Source organism: Leuciscus leuciscus, assembly GCF_965113295.1.
Source record: "Leuciscus leuciscus genome assembly, chromosome: 16".
NCBI lineage: Eukaryota > Metazoa > Chordata > Actinopteri > Cypriniformes > Leuciscidae > Leuciscus > Leuciscus leuciscus.
Window position 1 is genome coordinate 27,851,620 of NC_138740.1, and position 20,292 is coordinate 27,871,911.

At 37.5% G+C, this 20,292-nt stretch overlaps 1 protein-coding gene and 2 long non-coding RNA genes across 5 annotated transcripts in view; 1 reads left to right on the plus strand and 2 right to left on the minus strand.

The window, feature by feature from the left end:
* mmp17a (matrix metallopeptidase 17a) overlaps positions 1-20,292 on the plus strand; it is a gene marked incomplete at its 3' end in the record, with an annotated part of 87,776 nt that overhangs the window by 54,914 nt on the left and 12,570 nt on the right. Inside the window, exons 4-6 of the mRNA XM_082140242.1 lie at positions 588-874; positions 16,501-16,677; positions 19,484-19,586. Coding sequence (XP_081996368.1) covers positions 588-874; positions 16,501-16,677; positions 19,484-19,586 — 567 coding nt within the window. The remainder of the gene's footprint in view (positions 1-587; positions 875-16,500; positions 16,678-19,483; positions 19,587-20,292) is intronic.
* LOC309477124 lies at positions 5,819-7,925 on the minus strand. Its single transcript, XR_014198525.1, has 2 exons — positions 7,816-7,925; positions 5,819-6,209 (listed from the first exon to the last, which is right to left on the minus strand). It is a non-coding gene; the product is annotated as an uncharacterized lncRNA (long non-coding RNA).
* LOC309477123 lies at positions 8,145-9,753 on the minus strand. 3 transcript variants are annotated; one of them, XR_014198522.1, is made up of 6 exons: positions 9,514-9,753; positions 9,297-9,402; positions 9,127-9,195; positions 8,972-9,044; positions 8,332-8,422; positions 8,145-8,239 (listed from the first exon to the last, which is right to left on the minus strand). It is a non-coding gene; the product is annotated as an uncharacterized lncRNA (long non-coding RNA). The 3 variants fall into 3 exon arrangements; XR_014198523.1 differs by having other exon boundaries at positions 9,127-9,199; positions 9,297-9,750; XR_014198524.1 differs by having other exon boundaries at positions 9,297-9,749.

Genomic DNA, 20,292 nt, shown 5'->3' on the forward strand with positions numbered 1-20,292 from the left:
ACGTGTTGATCTTGAGCAACCGGTGCAAATACGTTACCAGCACCCAAAGAGCCCTAATAACTGTATTGGAAGAGTCAATGTTCTGCAAATGTAATAGAATGCCTGAACCTGGTGCTTGTGCAGAAAGGATAAGTGTATTCTGTGCAGAAGGCACACTTCTTAGTGGGCACTTGCAGAGCCGGCACTTTGAAATTAATTTCTCATCGATCTGTGTCTGTACTTGGAAAGAGGGCTCAAATTGTCCTTGGAAGTGATTACCATCATTGTGGGGTGTAGTGGACCTCCAAATCACACTTAATTGTTTCCAAATTACCTTGAGTGAAACAGAAAAGAGGAAGATGGGAAGAAGATGTGTTGTAACTGTTGTGTATCCTAAATGTATTACCTTGGAAGTAATTCTGAGTTAAAAAGAGCCACGAGACAGGATTTTAGAGCTGCTTTTGACAGCCTGCTGCATGCCTTGTCCTATCTATGCATTCAAAAGCGGTGTGGATTTATCTTCTTGCACTTTCGGTGGTCCTACAAAGGGATTCTTGTCTATTTCAAGCCATAGTTTCAAACATATACTCATGTTTCTGCTCTCACAGGGTGAGGACGTTTCCAAAGGAGTCAGTTTTGCTAGGTCGAGACACGGTGCGGGCGCTCATGTACTACGCACTGAAAGTGTGGAGTGACATCTCGCCACTCAACTTCCATGAGGTGGCGGGGAACGAGGCAGACATTCAGATTGACTTCACCAAAGCGGACCATAATGACGGATACCCTTTTGATGGACCCGGTGGCACAGTGGCCCACGCCTTCTTTCCTGGAGAACGATTCACAGCTGGTGACACACACTTTGATGATGATGAAGCCTGGACCTTCAGGTCGCCAGGTAAGAAGTCTCTTTTTATTAACAACATTTTTTGTATTTTTGTGTACATGTATTTTATTTTTAATATATATAATGTCAAAGATGTGAAATGTACAGGTAGACAGGTAGAGATTGTTTCTGATTGGATCTGATAAGCTAAAAAGACTGCTGTCCACTCCCCTGACTCTTTTTCTGTCTGGGACTGTCCCAGAAGCAGGTGTAATTTCTCAGGACAACTTTTTCAGTGATGTCTGTCAGGTAATAGAGACATTTTTTGTGCGGTATTCCAAAACAGGATCCGGAGCCCAGGAGGCAAGGCCTGTCAGAAAGCAACAGATGCTGTTGTCTATCTCAGTTCCTCATTCTTCTCTCTTGAGCCATAACCTGGCTCGACCATCTCCAGGATGCATCTCCTCGCAATCCAAAGGTGCACATGTTTGCCGAGAGGCTGCGCTAACCACAAGGCTGATAATTAGCATGGGGGCAGGTGGGGTTCCCATTACACAAGCCTGCCCAGTGAGTGAACTCTGATAGGATTGGTTCAAACGACCCTTTGCATCCCAACTCTGCTCTCTTGTGGCTATGGTCCATATGCTCATGGACAGCAGTGGAGTCTGCCCCAATTAGGCCCCCCCATCAGACGAGCAGCTGTTTGCTTAGGCCTTTGGCAGGTGCGGATGTAATATGAGGGACTGAATGATGAGAGAGAGAGTGAGAGAGAGAGAGAGAATTAGGGAGGGAAAAGTCCTACTTAAAAATCACAAGCCTTTCACCACCCACTTACACAGTCTCGACATACACAGCTGAGCGATGCACCCCTCCTTCATCTCTCAGTACTGCTGAAGACAAGCCCTCCACCTCTCCGTGTGTGTTCAACTGACCCTTCACCATAACACGGCCATTTCCATGTTTTCGCTTCATTAGCTGTCCATCTAATGAGCACCTGCACCTGGACCTCCCATATGGTCATCAATTATTCGTCATTATTCATTATGGGCCGTTGTAACAGGCCCAAGATTTCTACATCAGCCAAAAATGTCCTGATTTACTGTGTTATTTTTGGTTTTCCATCTGCCCTCTGAGACTATCTAATGAGAAAAATCAAAAAATGTAATATGCATACACCACTGTTCAAAAGTTTGGCCTCAGTAAGATTTTGTCTCTTATGCTCAAATTTTTTTTAAATAAAAAAATGCAGTACAGATTTTCAGCATCATTACTCCAGTCATCACCAGAAATCATTCTAATATGCTTATTTGGTGCTCAAGAAACATTTCTTATTATTATCAATGTCAATGTGTTGTGCTGCTTTATATTTTTGTGGAAACCATTTTTGTAAAGATTTTTAATGAATAGAAAGTTCAAAATAACAGCATTTATTTTAAATATAAATATTTTGTAAAATTATAAATGTCTTTTTAAAAATATTTCATGCATCCTTGCTGAATAGAAGTATTGATTTCTGTTAAAAAAAAAGCATCTTACTGACCCCAAACTTTTGAACAGTATAACAGATGTAGCATCTGGACCAATCAGACACACACAACTTATTCATTATATTTAATGAATAATCCAGCAACGGTCTATAAAACTTCCCCCAAAACTAACATCACAAATAAAGCTAACACACTGGCAGAACCCGGTGTCCTGTTACAGGACACATTAAGACTGATAAGACTTTTTACGACCCCAAAAGGAATTTGCAGAGAGTTGTGAATCTCACTTAGGCCACATCCACACGAAGCCAGAGCTTTCCCTATCCGATATTTTTTTTTCCCGTTCCCAGAAATATCTGCGTACACACGAAACCACTGAAACCGACTCAAAACGATGTAGTATACATGCCAGACCAGTATGTGGCGCTGTAATTCTGCCTCAGACATACACTAAAAACGGAGAAGAAGACTTGGAGCTCGCGCATAAACCTTGCGCGCTGTATACAACAATAATATTAGGCACAGTAGCTTCTTTTTTTCTTTTTTAATCAAGAACTTTGTTGAACAATATGAAAAACCATAAATGTAGTTGCTGTGACTTAACGGTGTCTGACTAGTTGATACTTGGTGTAATGACATCATCGTTTCGCAAAATATACGGATTGGCCGTACACACGAAAACGCAAGGGCGGCGTTTTCAGATTTATCCACCTTGGGACCCGGTTTCAAAAAATAGCGGTTTCAGTCTCCGAAAACGCCGGATCCGTGTGGACGAAACACCAATACGATAAAAAATGTATACGTATACAGCGAAACGCGCCTCCGTGTGGACAGGGCCTTAATTATTGCTGAGAAGGAGAAATAAACCCTTTTAATCCTATATATTCTATATATAACCACTTGAGAAATGTATAAACATGTATCTAATTTTCCCATCTCATGATTTTCCTTTTATGTGGTTTGGCCTATGTACTCTTTTTAACTCTTTTGGGTTAATGTTTCAGACTTGCATACTATGGTTAACCAAAATCATATGTGTGGCATGTCTCTATAAACTCCAATCTTCATCCCCCATTTGTTAATTTACATTACATTTTCGCTAACTTTGTGACGCATTAGTATTATAAGTTATAGTATTATAGTATTCTTTGATTAAACATCCAATCAAATTTCATGTTCAAAGGCCTGCTTGAACAAAGGGTGGTAGAGAAATTCCCTCCAAAGTGAACAACTTCTTATTGGCTCACAGCCATCCAGAGGGTGTGACATCTTCACGCTTTAAAAATTATTTATCGCAAGATCACGCCTCTTAGCCTTAGTCTCTGAGGGCCCTATCTTACACCCGGCGCAATGCAGCGGCAAGCGCGACGCAAATGTTTTTTGCTAGTTTCAGTCTGACGCAGTTATCATTTTCACATCCTGCCCCACGTTGTTTAAATAGCAAATGCATTTGCACCCATTTGTGCACCCATGGGCGTGCTTGCTATTTTGAGGCAACAGAAATAGACTGTGTCATTGACCAACTGAAACCTGGTCTAAAGTCAATGGTGCAATATTTTTTTGTTATTTAAAGAGCGCGTTAGTAATGTGCGCCTATAGGCGGGTCTACAACGCGCATACACCCTGCTTATTAAACATACAGGGACAAACAGCAGCACACAAACATGCTAAATATGAAAAATAAAAGGATTACAATGTAAAATATTATTATTGTATAAATAAAGATATGGTGGAATCCAGCTTGTCCCGTAGATGGTCTGCTTGCGCACTTTTACCTTGCGCACGAGCAGTTTCGTTTGCGCTCTGGAGACGTCTTCGGTCTTTCCACTATCAAATTCCGTCATGTAAATAGCGAATCTGCCATGGCGCGAGTGCAGCTGGCATTTAAAGGGAATGGGAGATGAGACTCTGATTGGTTTAACGCACGTAAATCCCAAAACACACCCATTACCCATTATGAGAATAGGAACAACTCTTTTAGACCATGCGCCTGTGGCGCGCCGACCATTTTTCCCGTCGTTAAACTAGGAAAAGTGGATTCGGACATGCCCTAAGTGAACTTGCGCCCTGCGCTTTAAACCATGCGCTTAGATCATTCAAATAGGGCCCTTAGTCTCTTAGTCCCTTTCTGAAATCCTAATGTGAAGATGATGCTGAACTAGAAGTTTTCTAAGGACCCCCAAGCTTGTGCCAGGCTGCGGCCTTGTCTTTCCATTCACCAAAGATCCTCTGACTCCCACTGGTTCTCTCTCATCAAGACAACATCAGCAAAGATCAACTGGAGCCTCAACAAATTGCATCAGGATAGTTTAATTCAAATGGGCGAGACATGCAAGTATCAAACTTAGTCTCATTATTTGGTACATTAAGTTTTTTAAGAAGGGCGTGTTAGAACTAAACTGATGGTTTGCTCAAGGCTGTTGATCTGCTGAATTTCAAACATCTAGTTAATAGACCCTTTTACAGCCCACGTGATCAAATAGCTGCGCGCGCATTTTGGCAACGGAAGTGGTGTTTCTCCCCACTGGCTCTAACGTGTTAGCAACTCCGAAAGTTTATCAAAAACAGTTTCCCAGCATCAAAATGTCTGGTTGTTGCGTTTACGGTTGCCCTAATCGATATTCCACCAAGGGGCTTAAGTTTTATATTATTCCGACAGGATCACGGCCGTTTCAGAAGAGTGGCTGCAGGCGATTAAACGTGTTGATTGGAGCGAGGACATAATAAAAAATGCTTGCGTCTGTTGTTTAATCCGCTCGCGTAGCTTGACACGCTGTTGATTCTCGCCATACTTCCGTTGCCAATGTGCGCGCGCATACGGCATCATTGTGTACAAACAGTAAAAGGGTCTATAAAGTCTTGTTCATGTCACACGTAAAGTTGTCCGTGTGTCAAGCTCATATACTGGAGTCCCTAATCATAGATTTTGACTACAGGCTCTGAATAGTACTGTACAGTAAGAAAGACATTTCCCATGCCCCGTAAATGTCCATTTCTTAGAATTAATAAACAATTAACACTGAGTGTTCACGGTACAAACAGGTTATTTGATTGTAATATTAATTTGACTACATTAAGTTAATTCTATTAACTGATCCAAATATTCATAATATAACAAGTTATGATTGATTATTAATATTTATTTAGAGCTAATTTGCTACACAGATAAACAGTGTTTAGGCCATTTTTCAGTACCAGGTATGTACACTGTAAAGAGGTTGCTGTAAATTTTACAGTAACTTACTGGCAGCTGGATGCCAGTAAGTTACTGTAAAATGTTTTACAGTATTATTACTGTATTTTCACTTACAGTATACTGTACCATTTACTGTAATTGCATTTACAGTATTATTGCTGTATTTTCACTTGCAGTATACTGTATCATTTACTGTACTTGCATTTACAGTATTATTACCGTATTTTCATTTACAGTATTAGTATTGTTTTTTGTTTGTTTTTTTCATTTAAATTTTCTTTTTTTAATTTATGTTTACCCCACCCCCCAAAAAATCACAATAACTCACAAACATTTGTCCTTATAATATTCTTTTTAATCGTTGAACATTTTGTTTTAGAAGTACAAATTACAAATCTTGACCTTTAGGAGCCACTAGCTGAAGAAAAAAAAAGGCAACATCTCCAAAGTCCATAGAATTAATCTCCTGGTGACCATTTATATCTGTAGCATGGCAAAAACGTACACACACTGAAAAGCAAAACAGGCCTTAAAACAATAAAATACAGTCAAAGTCAGTGTTGTGTTGTTACATTTCAGTAATTTTGCCAGTCAAAGTTGACAACCTCTCTGATGAGAAACACTGAGGGTTTCAGGCTGATGCTTTTCTTTGGACCTTTCCAGATTTCCATCTGATCTGTGCCTTTGGTGTTTGGTGCCATCAGGGTTGACTCTCAGAATGAACCTGCAAACACAAGCAGGGAAAAAATATATAATTTTTTCAGACCGGTGTTGGCAGAATTTTCCCTAACCCTCAAACTTGATGCTGCATGTACTTTGGCGTTAATAAAAGCACTACATCTGATTCTGAATCCACCTACAGTAGTGGTGGGGGAAAAATCGATTCTGTTCAGTGTCGCGATATTTTGCGCACGCAATTATATTGATACAGTAGCGCAAAGTATTCCAATATAGGTTATAAGGCTGTGACGGTGGCAGTTTTTTTTACCACTGCGGTGGTAATGGACCAACTACCTGCAGTGGTTGGGGGGTTATTATGAAAATTGAAATAAAAAAATGTAGTTTATTCGAGCAAAAAAGTCTTTATTTGAGCAATTCCGTCAAAGAAGCAACACAAAGCCTGTAAAGCATTCAAATACATATCAGTAAATATTAGAAACTTACATAATAGAAAAGTTAAATCTATATAAAAAAAATAAAAACTTTCGTTTAATACTTCCACACAAAGACACGTGATTCCACATGAAGCCATACCGCTCTGTGCTTTGAGAGGGATGACACGAGGAGGAAAGAGACCATCTATCTATTTTCTGATATCTTCATGTTTTCTACTTGTTGTAAAAGGTATGAAAAGTGAATTTAATCTTCCACAAGGGCAAGACATTTAAGCTATGTTTGAAATTGCGCTGCCAAAGAGAGCGAAACTAAAAATCAAATAAACTTGACGCGCCGTACATGTCTAATAACAAGCAAAAACTGTGTTGAAATGAATCTGACGTGCAAGTAAAAATGTAGGCTATCTGTCCTACAACGTTTTTCTACTTTACCACAGTAAAGAATGTGAATGTAATAGGCCTAAATAAAAGCGAACCAAGGAAGAAACGTTTATAATCCCCTTCGAAAATCGAGACGTAAGTGAAGATTTTGGGAAAAAAACAAGGTATTAAATGCAGGGATGAGTCACAATTTTTGGATATTCGATTAGTTTATTTAATTATAGAATTATAGTATATCGAATAGGTTGTGTAATTATTCTCTAAAATAAAATCTCCATGTTTTTGGTGCTAATGCGGTGGTGACGCGTTCATATAATTACGTTCTGTAATAAGGTCCTGTGTCCTGAATGTTCAAGGACAAAGTTTTTGCACTAGCCTCCAGTAAATGTGTAGAAGATGTTCACAGATTTAATGTGACATTTGTAGTGAGTTGTAGCAGTCTTATTTTTTGTAATGTCTTTGAATAATATGGGGGACATGAATCGCAATATATCGCAGAATCGAATCGCAATACTTGCTGTATCGCAATGTTAGGAAGCGCAATAATATTGAATTGTGGCCCAAATATCGCAATACTATCGAATCATCAAATTTTTGCCAATTTCCACCCCTAACCTACAGGGATGGTATTACCCCATAATACATTACATTAAAATCATTAAAGCTTCATTCTTTTTCAATATTCCTGTAGCTTAGATTTCCAGGGAATGGATAATTTAAATTAAACTTAATACAATGTAAGTTGCTTTGGATAAAAGTGACTTCCAAATGCATGCATGTAAATGTAATGTAATGTAAAAATATATATATATATATATATATATATTGGTTTACCTGATTCTGCATTCGACAAAATAGACAGCTAATGCTGAAGAGTCGTCTGTTAGCAGTTCATTGCCCTTCATTGTCAGCATCCATGTTTTTGCTTTGAGAACAGACTCTCCTGAAACAGATAAAGTCACAGCAGCCTTTTAGTGTTATAGTTTACAGAAAAAAAACCTAAAATACAATAACAGAACTTATTACTAACAACAATAACATGTGGGGTGAAGATGAGGTAAGATATAATGTTGTATGGTGTTTATAGTTTTTAATCAATTAAACAACATTAAAAATATTAGTTAGCAAAACTTTGCTATATTGATAATGGTATATTGCTAACCCTTTCCTCCTCCTTCTCTTCCTCCTCCAACGTCAACCCGTTCTGTGTATTAGTGGAGAGCGTCAGCAGTGATGTACAGTCCGGAGGGAATGGCCGCTGCAAATTCAAAATAAAGAACAGAAAATAACATGTTTGCCTGCTTAACTAATGCATACTTCAGCTAATTTAGTTGATGTCATCTTACTCACCTGTAGATGTTATCACCATTACGAAGGCAATCACAAAAAAGACTCCAAAATACACCTCCGACATTTCAGACGACATAATTCAGACCACAAACTTGAAAATAAAACAAAAGATGAAATTAACAATGGTGTTGGATAAAGGGTTAGTTTACTCAAAATTGTAAATTCTGTCACCATTTACTCACCCTCAACTTGTTCATAACTTCCATTAAATTATTTAATGTGCTGTATACAAAAGAAGATATTTTAAAGAACATGAGCAACCAAACAGTTACTGGTCCCCATTGACATCCAAAGTATTTTTTCTATTATAGAAGTCCATGCGGACCAGCCACTATTTACCAACATTATTCAAAATATCTTATTTTATATCTTAATAATATCTTATTTTACATAAATGTTCAGACGAAAGAACTTCATGCAAGTTTAGAACACGTTGTGGGCGAGTAAATGATGACATACATAATTTTCTGTTTAAGGTGTACTACGTTATCCCTTTAACTAAGTTTTACTCAGTATTTACGCTGTACATCTGCCAAAAAGTTGTGAAAGAGGAGACAGAACATACCAAAGTTATTATGCTTCTCTGTTTAATAAGTTTACTTCGGCTAATTTAGGTGAAGGTGACCATAACGTTACATACCAGTTGATGTTATCACAATGAAAAGGCTCCAACACACTCCATCGTTGCAGATGGCATTATCCAGATCACAAACCTGAAAATAAATCATATAGGCCTACGTGAAAATATTGTTTAAAACCCGCACTTTAACAAGGGTTTCGTCTATCTCACTTTACCTCAGTATTTCACGTTGAGTTCGCTGTTAGCTCGGTTAACGTTACCGTCGACTCCGCCCGCCTGATGAGCTAACTTGCGTTAAAGAGGCAGAGGAACACACAACCATTATTTTTTTATAGTTTTAACTAAAGAATATTTCGGCTAATATAGGTGAACTTAACTTACTCACCAGTTAATATTATCACCGTGACAGCGACCCGGCCGACAGTCAGGAAAAAAGACAGTAATAAAGGCACCAAAAAAAACATTCTGACGACAGTCAGGAAAAAAAGACACTAAAACCATTCAGACGAAAACAAAACGATACATCATGTTAGTTTGCTGTTAACATAAGTAAAAACATTTGAAAATGTTTATTTTACATAAAATAGAAATTATATACTAACCTTTTTGGTGAGTTACATGATCTTTTGTCCGTGCATTAACTGCCACTTCACCCCTCAAAAAAACACTTGAAAAGAAATCCCTCTTGCCATTGGTCAGTTTTTCGCGGGCAAGTTCACTACTGTAAATTGATTTACAGTAGTGAAGAATTACAGTAGTGACCCTATATTTTCCCATAATCCTTTGCTGTTTACAGTAACATACTGTATACATATTTTACAGTATGTTACTGTACATATTACAGTAAAATACTGTTCAAATTACAGAAATCCGTTACAGTGTATTTTATGGGGTTTGATACCTTGACTAAATCTTCAGCTAGATATAGAGGAATTGCATAATATGCGTCATACTTTTTCATCTTTCAGTTTGTGCAGTTGTGTTTGTTGTTTCCATATACCAACCAGAAAAGTTTTTTTTTTTTTTTGACCACTTCTATTATTGATTGCTATAAAGATGTGAAGAAAGTTTCAACCGAAAAAACTAAGTGTTTATGAAAAACATTGTCTACCATACCTTTAAGAGTGACGAAACATGGAGTAATGCTAAAATAAAGACCTGGATGTTTTATTTTGAAGGTGAGGATGAACCTGTTATTAAGCAGTAAGCAGAACGGGAAACAATTTAGTAGTTTACAGTATGGGTGTTGCCAAGGGGTGTAAATAATTTATATGATCGTGTTAGAAATGCATCCACAGATAAAAACTTGCACTCTGGTTTCGAATTTGGTGTTAAATTTCAGTGCTATTAATTTAAAGAACAGTATATATTAGACACTTTCATTCGAAATTAATGAAATTTAATTCAAATTACATCTTAAATCATTACCCAGTAGAAAGAAAAATTAACATTCTCACATTGAAACTTTAAAATGAATTATTTCTAAGATAAAATCCTCACGTTTATAAGGAATGTAAATCTTCGAGGCTCAGCTGATTGAACTCCTTAAAAAAAAGACAAGCTTTATCATGCAAACAGAGGGGGAGTAAATGTACTTCCCTTTTCCCTGTTTCTCTCTCCCTCCAGCTCAGTCTGGAGAACTGTAAGCATATTGTTTTTGACATAACAAGAACTTTCTCTTTGAGGGAACAGCGGAAAGAAACAGGAAAGAGGAAGTTCTGCTATGTGTTCAGATTAATTAACTCTTAACAGAATTCAAAACGCTTCTTTTGAGATTGTGGGTATCGTCGTACTTGTTGCACAGCAGTGGAGGCGTCCCATGTTCCCATGGGTCAGAATAAGAGTGGAATCAAAGGAGCATATCTAGCTGCTGTTATGACAGCGGGCAGATTGCTTTTATTAATTATGCCTTCATTGGCTGCTCACTAATGCAGACTGATTATTGTGGCCCAAACAAAAGGCTCATTAAGCAGGTGGTTTTTTGATAAACTTTTCGCAATTTGGCCCAAGCCTGTGAATCACCATTGAATTTAATGTCTGTGTGCGTGTCCACATCTTTTTGTGTTTTTGACAAAATGAGGCAGAAGACCCTGGTCCATTATCGCCCATTTTACCGAGCCGCCAGTCATTAGCAGTGACTATCGTTGATTTCCTTTCTGTGCACACACTGCGAGAGAGAGTGCTCTTTTACCTTCATGAAGAAGGTTATTTTAAGAAATCATCAACTTTCTGCCTATGCTTCAGTGACCGTAAAGGATTAGTTCAACCACAAGGGAAAATACTGTCATTATTTACTCACCCTCATATCCTTCAAAACCAGTATGAATGTCTTTTTCTGTATAGCAGAAAAGGAGAAATTTATATCAACTGGCTAGGCTACTCTTTTACATTTAGTTGCAATTAAAGGGGACGCTTTAAAGCTTCAAACAGGACGTAAAAGCATTATAAAATAGTCTATATAACTCTTCAGCTATATTTCAAGTCTTCTGAAGCCACGTGACTACATTATTCATGGACGAATCTTTCAGACGTGTTTTGTGAACTAGATTAACTAATTCATTGACAAGATCTGACTCAAAAGAATGATTAAATCTTACTGATTTCTTCACAATTAAAAGTCAAGAATTTCATTGAATAATGACTCACATTTCGGTCAGTTTCTGAGCTGTCATAATGTTTTAGAAGATTTAAAATAGGGGTAAATTCAGGTTGATTGAGTTTTCCCACTCAATGGTAAAAAGTGTCCCGATCAACCTGAATTCAACCCCTATTCATATGGACTACTTTTGTGATACTTTTATTGTGCTTTTGCTCCTTTTTGAAGCTTGAAAGCCACCCCAAATGCATTGCAATAAAGTAATTGCATGAAAAAGAGCGACCAGTACAGTTTTTCCACAGAAGAAAGAAACTCGTGCAGGCTTAGAAAGGGTGAGTAATTGATGACAGATTTGAAATTTTCAGTGATCTATTCCATTAAAGCCTTTCTGATCTGATAATCCTAAACACATGTATTTGTTTACTGAACAGAAGGTACTTTAATACCCTAGCCTTCACTCAAACAAGCTTTTGAAATCCCGGGCCAAATTCTTAACATGCAAAGGCTACATTTCGGTCTTAAAATAGTTAACACTCATTTATTTCAGTCATCTGTGACAGACACCTTCAGCTTGCTGCTTTAGGCTGCCATGCACCAGATGTTTCCAGTGCGTAAGGTCTTAATCAGATTTCTTCAGATCCATCTGTCATCCGCCGCATCTCCTCCTTTGGACCCTGATCGGCGCAAAGTTCATCTGGATGAATCGCTAGCTTGTGCTAAACAAATCAGCCTCTAGCGATTAGAAACGAGGGTTGCTAACCAGACACAAGGCAAAACTCATCAGGCATGATTCTTCCTCAGAATGTGTGTTGTCTTAAAGGGACAGTGCACCCAAATAATAATAAAAAAATGTCATTTACTTCGCATCCTCATGCCTTTCTTCAATGAATATTTGTTATATAAAAAATAACAGTGTAAAAAGGTTTTCTTTTGAGTTACACAAAAGAAAGAAAGTCATATGTGTTTGAAACAACATGAGGGATCAGTAAACAATAGCTCCGTTTACATGGATCCATTTGTAAGCAGACTAGTAGCTAGGGCTGGGCGATGTGGGCGACCAAAAAAAAATTCTCTATTTACAATTTCGATGTTTTAATTTTTAACTAGTCAACTTAAAAACATAACTACAATATGATTCAAGTAACATTCTCTTTATTAACCATCTGGTTAAAAAAAAGTTATCTTCCAAGTACACAACACCTGAAGTGATCAAAACAAATTACTTATGTTAAATATTTTTGCAAAAAAAAAGAAAAGCATGAAATATGAAGGCAAATATTGTATAAACTTACAAAAGATTGTAAAAATCTCAAACATATCCTATATACTCATAAATAATATAAAATAAGAAAAATGCTAAATATTTCTTAGCCAAAAAGTCAAGGCAATTCAAATTCAAAATGACTAAAAGTATAACACCAGTAATAGTCTATTAAATGCTTTAAAAACATCTTCGTAAAAAGTGAAAAATGGTTTTTGCTTCGTAAAAACAGAAAATAACAGCACCTTTCAGCCTGTCACCGACATACAAACATGAAATATCAAACATTTAGTTGTTCTTTACATTCAATTTAGCTATTTTTCTATTGTGTTTATGTTTGGCAGATGTGTTTGGCTTTTGCACTCGTGTCTCAAGTCTTTTTCAGCGTCTCACCCATTAAAAACAGCATTCTAAAAACGCGGCGCTCAAATAAAAGAAAAATTTAATAACTTAGATTTTTTTTACCATTCCACTGCCCACATCTTGTTTTGTTTTGTTTTTTCAATGCTTTTTCTTTGTGAACAGCTACTTAAAACCAGGGGGGCAGTGTTTCGGAAAACATTGAAGCATCCCCGTGCGCCGCCATTGATTAGCAGACCATCACCTGCTGTTAGCATTCCATTGACTCCCATTCATTTTGGTGTCACTTTGACAGCGAATAACTTTACATCTGAGGCGTTTAAAAACTCCATTTGTCCATTATTTATTTCTAAAGAAAGTAACACGAAAATGTATAAAAGGCTCCATTACCTTGTATCTTACGTTATGGCCCAGTAGAAACAGTTTTTGTAAAAGTAGGCTAACGATTGCGTCATAACCACGCGACTCTCTGTCGCACAGTAGAGAGATTACCGTATGGACAGGAGGAGAAGCTCGCGGGCAATCGGGGGGACGTGGAGGCAAAATGACAAAGTAATTAATATTTAGCAAAAGTTGCTCCTGCTCCTAGCTCATGGACACCTCCTACTCACACTCTCCGTCTCTGCAAGTTTCGGAAACTGAATGATTCAGATTTCTCTTGGCACAACTACTAGGAGACAGACAGTTTGCTCACGTCACATCTACGTCATCAAGTTCAGTTTGAGTCTGCGCAGTACACTCAGCCATCAGGAAGTGAGTGCTTCTAATTGACTTCACTTTTCTCCGTTGAATCCAATGGGGTCGCTGTGTCCATTTCTTATACTGTCTATGCTTAAAACTAACGTCTTCTACGTTCATAGAGCGCGCCACACAAGAGCGGTTAATCAGTGGCGCCATCATTTGGTCGGATCATTTTCTTATCTTAACTGTCAAAATGTCTAATTGTAACATTTGCTAAAATGTATTCAAACCCGCGATTTCTCGATTTAAAAATAATAAAATTGAAGCAAAACATTACAATCGAATTAATCAAAAAATTCTGCCTTCTAGTATTAGTCCTACTAGTAGCACAGTCGGAATAAATAAAAAAGTCAGGAATGAATCGAAATTTTATTCGGATTGTAAGGGGTGGTAACTTTTCTCATCTGTTCGACAGGACATGTAAACACTTGATTCGATTGAAAACCGAAACTGGAAAGATCTGTGCATGTGCAATGACATAGAAATTATGCCTACACTCATCGTCTGTGAAGTGGCGTAGGACAACGTCTAACCAGGCCTTTGCTTTGGGCTCTCATTCATAGTCAATGCCTTGTTTTTGGCACGGAAAGGGGCATTTTTACTGCTTGGTGATGAATATATAAGCCACCGCACGGCACAAAGCTTCATGTGCTCGTTGTCTCCTAATCAGGACCTGAAATAGATCAATAATAAGTCTGTTTTTAAAACAAAGAAAAGAAGCAATGGCAGGATGATGGTTAGTATGCACCAACAGCGAGGTGCACATGTCAAAAGATCATTTCTGATTTGAAGCTTGTGACATAAACACGCACATCAACCTGATCACTTTATTTAGGCTTCATGTAACACTACGTTCGGAATGATTTCATTCCAATTGGAACAAAAGGTGTACAAGTAAATGTAGCAAATGACAGAATTGTCATTTGCACGTGTACTGTTGCTTTAAAACGTGCACACATTTTCAGACAGACACACTTTAAGATTATGCTTGCATTGTTCTGTTGGAATCTTGGGTGACTTTCTTCACCAAGCAGAAATCCATCAGGTCCCGGCCTCTTTTGTTTTGCGTAATCTTTGAAGTGCATTATGCTAATGCAAAAAGCAGGTACCCACACGAGGGTGTCGATCCCCCGTTAGTGATACACGGCTCATTTTGAGTCGTAATCTTAATGAGCAAGTCACTGATTTAATACTCTGTTTTGCTCAGAGAAGCTTGACTAGCTGTGTTCTGCTTATACAAACCTGCAGCATAAGACAGCTGTCGCACATTTTGGTATTTTCACAGTTTGTAGAGCCCAAGGCTCTGCTCACCTTTCTCTCTGTCTATCTATCTATAAAACTCTTCCTGTCTATTTGTCTCTCTCTCTATTCAAACGAATCCAATGACACTTTCCTGGCCCTGTCTGCATTTTTGTTGCCATCTCTAGGGGCCATTTAACAGAAAAGTGTGAATGTTATTTTATGGCTGGCTGCATCGCACAGATCTGTCTGTGTACTAAAGCGAGATAATGAAAAAGGTGAGTAACGTTTAATGGTGCAGTCCTCCCTGTCAATCACAAGCTCATTGTGTTGAAAATGACAACGTGGGTGGACATCCTGAACTATTTCCAATTTAATCACCATGATTTCCGGGACGTAATTGCACTGGATGTCTTCTTCCTTATGAAACAAGGTATTTGATGTTCAATAGGACAGAAATATCGCAAAAGAAATCTGTTTCTAGTTTCAGTTCTTTCTCCTAGATTGCATGGAAAGCAAATTGCTGAGGTCTTGTGCTTCTCAGATCGTTCTCCTCATCTGTTTCTTAACAATGCCTCAAACTGTGCTTATATTTGCTGAGTCAAGATAAACCTCATCAAATTCTTCAGGGACAAAATTATGTGAGATTTGCTAACCACGTAGTTTTATAGATATATTTATAATGGATAAATCTTATTTCAAATCATATTCTGTTAAATGTATAAACCTGAAGAGAGATATAAAACAATGGCCATCGATAAAATAAAATAGTTGGTGAATTTTAAAGTCAAAATTCTGTCATTTCTAATGTATTATCTTTTGATTTTATTATGTTTTGTAAAAATTTTCTCTGAACTTAAGGGCCATTCGCATCAAGAATTATAACTATAATGACATTTTTGTCATCTGCCGCTTTAAATGCTAAGTAGAATGGATTCTGATTGGCTGTCAATGTTTTTATCGTTTCATCTATCTATCGTTCGCTCGTTAGTTCGTTTCGATAGATGGATGAAATTCTATCCATTCATCCGTCTGTCTATCTATATATATCATTCGTTAGAATTTCATCTATCTATCTATCTATCTATCTATCTATCTATCTATCTATCTATTGTTAGAATTTCATCTATCTATCTGTCTATCATTCGTTCATTAGAATTTCATCCGTCTGTCTGTCTGTCTATCTATCTATCTATCTATCTATCTGTCTGTCTATCTATCTATCTATCTATCTGTCTGTCTAATTTCTCTTAACTTTTCACCCTCTTGTGGCCCCCTGGTCGTATCCGGACCCCATTTCGAATAAGCATTACTGTCTTGAACTGGTTTGTTATTATGAAGAAAAGACTTTTCTTTCTAACATTTCTTTTTTATTGTGTCTTTTCTCTTTAGATTCCCACGGCATGGACCTTTTCGCAGTGGCGGTGCATGAGTTTGGCCATGCCATAGGGCTCGCACACACCTCTGCCATCGAGTCCATCATGCGCCCTTACTACCAGGGGCCAGTAGGCGACCCGCTCAAGTACAACCTCCCGTACGAAGACAAGGTCCGTGTCTGGCAGCTTTACGGTAAGAACGTCCACCCCTTGGTCACGTCTGGTTTCTTTCTTTCCTCCCGGTCCTCCTCCCTCTCCATCAGTTAACTGAAAACAGGCACTGTGGCAAGCTGTGTGAGCTGAGATCCTCAATCAAACACGGACACCCTGCTATCATCTCAGATGCCTTGGCATTGTTGAAGAAGCAAAAAGTGACAAGTAGCGACAACTTGTAGACGCAGTCTCTCTGCAAGACATACAGACAGATAGATGCTGTAATCTGTCAACAGTAAACACACAAGGATGACACAAAGAATGAGGTGTGCCTGCTGATAGCGCTGTTACATGCGCTGTCTGCATCGCTTTAGAGCCCTAATATTTACTAAAAGAACTAGAATCAGGAGGTAACCCTGCAAATAAGCCTGCAAAATCTTCATAATGCAATTTGCACTGTCATTTCTGTTCTTGTGGGCCCATCCGAGTGCTCGGATATAAATGATGCAGCCAGTGTTCATTCGTATACATACAGTTTTCTGTTTTAGTCCTAATTTATACATTTCGTTTATTTCGTCAATTTATTGTAGTCAATTTTATTTAGATGAAAATGTATTTATAATAAAACATTATTATTATTGTATTCTATTATTTAATTCTAATACATTCATATCAGAATAATATGAATATATTATTATATATTCAATATTTATTTTCATTGTATTCAAATATTAATGTTATTATTATAGTCAACTTTAATAAAAAATAAAATTGACTACAATAAATTATTTTATTCTAGTACTTATATATAATTAATATGTTTATAAATTATATATTCATTTAATTATATATTCATTTGAATTTTATTCAAATTATTATTATATTAATTTATACATGTTAACATTAGATGTGTTCCTGAGAAAATCATGACTGTAGTGTACTATTCATGATGTTAATTCTTTATGCTTTAGTGAGCTTATTTAATGTCCATGTTTAAGTGAGTAATTATAGGAGTGCATTCGCATCGTGACTTACACAATCGGACATAAAAAAGTTCAACAGTTCTCTGTTTTTCCTCTATCCCTCCCCACTCACATTATCTTGTTTTTTAGCTAAAGTGCCCATTGTAATTGTAAAAACAAAGTGATTGGCAGTGCATGCCCCCTCCGCAGGCTGCCCTTTTCTGTGATCCCACCAGGCAAATAACAGGCCCTAAACGAGGGGCGCAGCGAGCAGAAGTGATTTGGTTTGTATAGGGGCACTATTGATTTAATTACATGGCTGTGTTGAGTCAGACTTGGGAGCACAGGGATTAATTGGTCGTCACCATGATTTGGACCCTGCTAATCAACATGCAGAACGCCGCACGGCGCTGCAAACAAGCATGGTGGAAAGCAAAGAGATAGAGAAACATTTAAGGAGAGGGATGGAAAGATCAGGATTGGCTCAAGCAAATAGTGCCAGGAGCTCTGGACCTCGAGGTGATGAACACTGGCCAAGCGTTTAATAAATGCATGTGCAGTTTCAAAATAATGAGAGTGTACATACCCTGAGTTAAATCGGTCTTTAAACCAGTCCTTTTCCCCAATGAATGTTCTTCAGAACTTCATGTTCTGTTGAGATTTACAATTTACTGTCTTTATTTTTGAGGCCCAGAGACCACTGTGAAGTAGGCTACTCATAAAAATGATAATGATAGTATTTAGTAATTAACCTCTTATTTTACATTCAAATTCTTTTCTCTTGAGAAAAAGAACCCAGTAATCTCAGCGTCTCTTTTTTGTGCGTTTCAGAAAGATTTCAATAATGCCTCGAGCTGTGCTCAGACATTTCAATATGAACTGAAATAAGCATACTCCAAAGACCAAATTATCAGAGCTATGCTATCCACATCGATTTTATAGCTCAATACTATTAACATTTGATTTACAAAAAGTCAAATTTCTGTCATCTTTTTAAGATAAAAATCTAAAACCGAGACATATCTGATAACTAAAAATAGTCCTAATTTCATGATTATTTCATACTGTGTTTTTATTTTTAAATATATGTTCCTCTAATTAAGTCAAAACTCTAAATTATTGAAGCTTTAACCCTCTGTTGTAAAACTAAGTTAATTGCTTGTTTGTGAGGTCAATTTGCCCCCAGCAAAAAAACCTTGTACAATATGAACAAATCCAAATAGAAAAGTGGCAGTTGTTGACTTTTGTGCACACTAGAAATACTAACTAGTTAAATATTTCTCTGTATAACCAGAAAGTTTTCAGAATGAAAGTTAATTGCATTTTATCATGTTTTTTGTCTAAGGTCACTTGATGGGCCCCCGTCATACTTTTTTGTATTGAATTTTTTGATGGAGGACATTTGCATGTGTGTTTTTAAGGCAAAATCTCATTTATAATAAATTTGCATATGATTACAAATCCCACCAGACAAGTATCACCAGACAAAGTATGTATATTGCTTATATATTTTTGAACTATTAAAAGGGCCTTGGAGTCCCCAAGCAGAACAGGAGGATTAAAAGTTAAAGAGATAGCGTCCTTTTGAAATAAATACTATTTGATTTGGAACAAAGCTGGATTGAACGTGCACTTTGTTGGTTGTTAAACATGTTGCTCATTAGATCAGTTTAATTTTTACTTATGCATTATTACTCATAAATGTTCTATGTATGCAGTAGTTTTACAGAACTCCTTTTCTTAGACTGGTTATTATCTCTATCTTTGAGTGATTACTTAATGAGGTTTGTCAAAAAGTCAAGAATGCACTTAGTGTGTGTTCCTCTCAGATGTGTGGCATATTTATTATTGTGCACAAGTTTAACTCATCTTGTGTTTTGTCAGGTGTTCGGGACTCTGTATCACACACGCCGCAGACAGGTGACCCCTCTCAAACAGCTGAACCTCCTGTCCTGCTTGACCTCCCCACAAACAGATCTACAATACCGTGAGTCAACAAGCACACATCCACAAAACCCACAAAACCCACATTCCTCTGTTCAGCGAGTCTTGAGTATTTTGAATTGCAGAGGTAGTGGTCCATCATTTGGGAGGCGAGTATGTACAGACTTCATAATGCACCCACAACTGCACTCAGCCTTCCTGAAGCAAATGCCAGAATGACACAAATTATAGACTCAATTCCTGACTCCTTGTAAGCAAGAATTTAGCTTCTCAGAGAGAAGCCTGCACCTCTTTATTTTCCTCTCTCTCTATCTTCACGGTCGACATGTGAGGCAGGTAGATTTAGTTTGACAAAGGTCAGTAATATATTCCTCTCGGAGAGTTCAGCTAATAAGCTGTGAATGAAGATCTTTGTTAATAAAGTGTCAGGCGAGTTCCCGCTCACAAAAGCAGCTCTGTCACCGTAATTGCTCCATCATTAGCATCCCAGCCACGTCAAAGTGCTAAGTCAGTCATTAGCCGAGGGGATAACGCATTCAGAGATTTTGTTGCCAGCAGGTTATAACATCTTTAATTTGCCCAATCTGAAACCAAACACATAAAAAAGGACATTCGGGACTGGTTGGACATAGCCATAGCTAGCCAAAAATATTCATATACAGACTTGCAATAAAATATGTAAGCACCATTAAAAAAGCACCAGTGGCTTGTGCTGATTCTAAACTGGATATTTAAAGGTGCTCTATGTA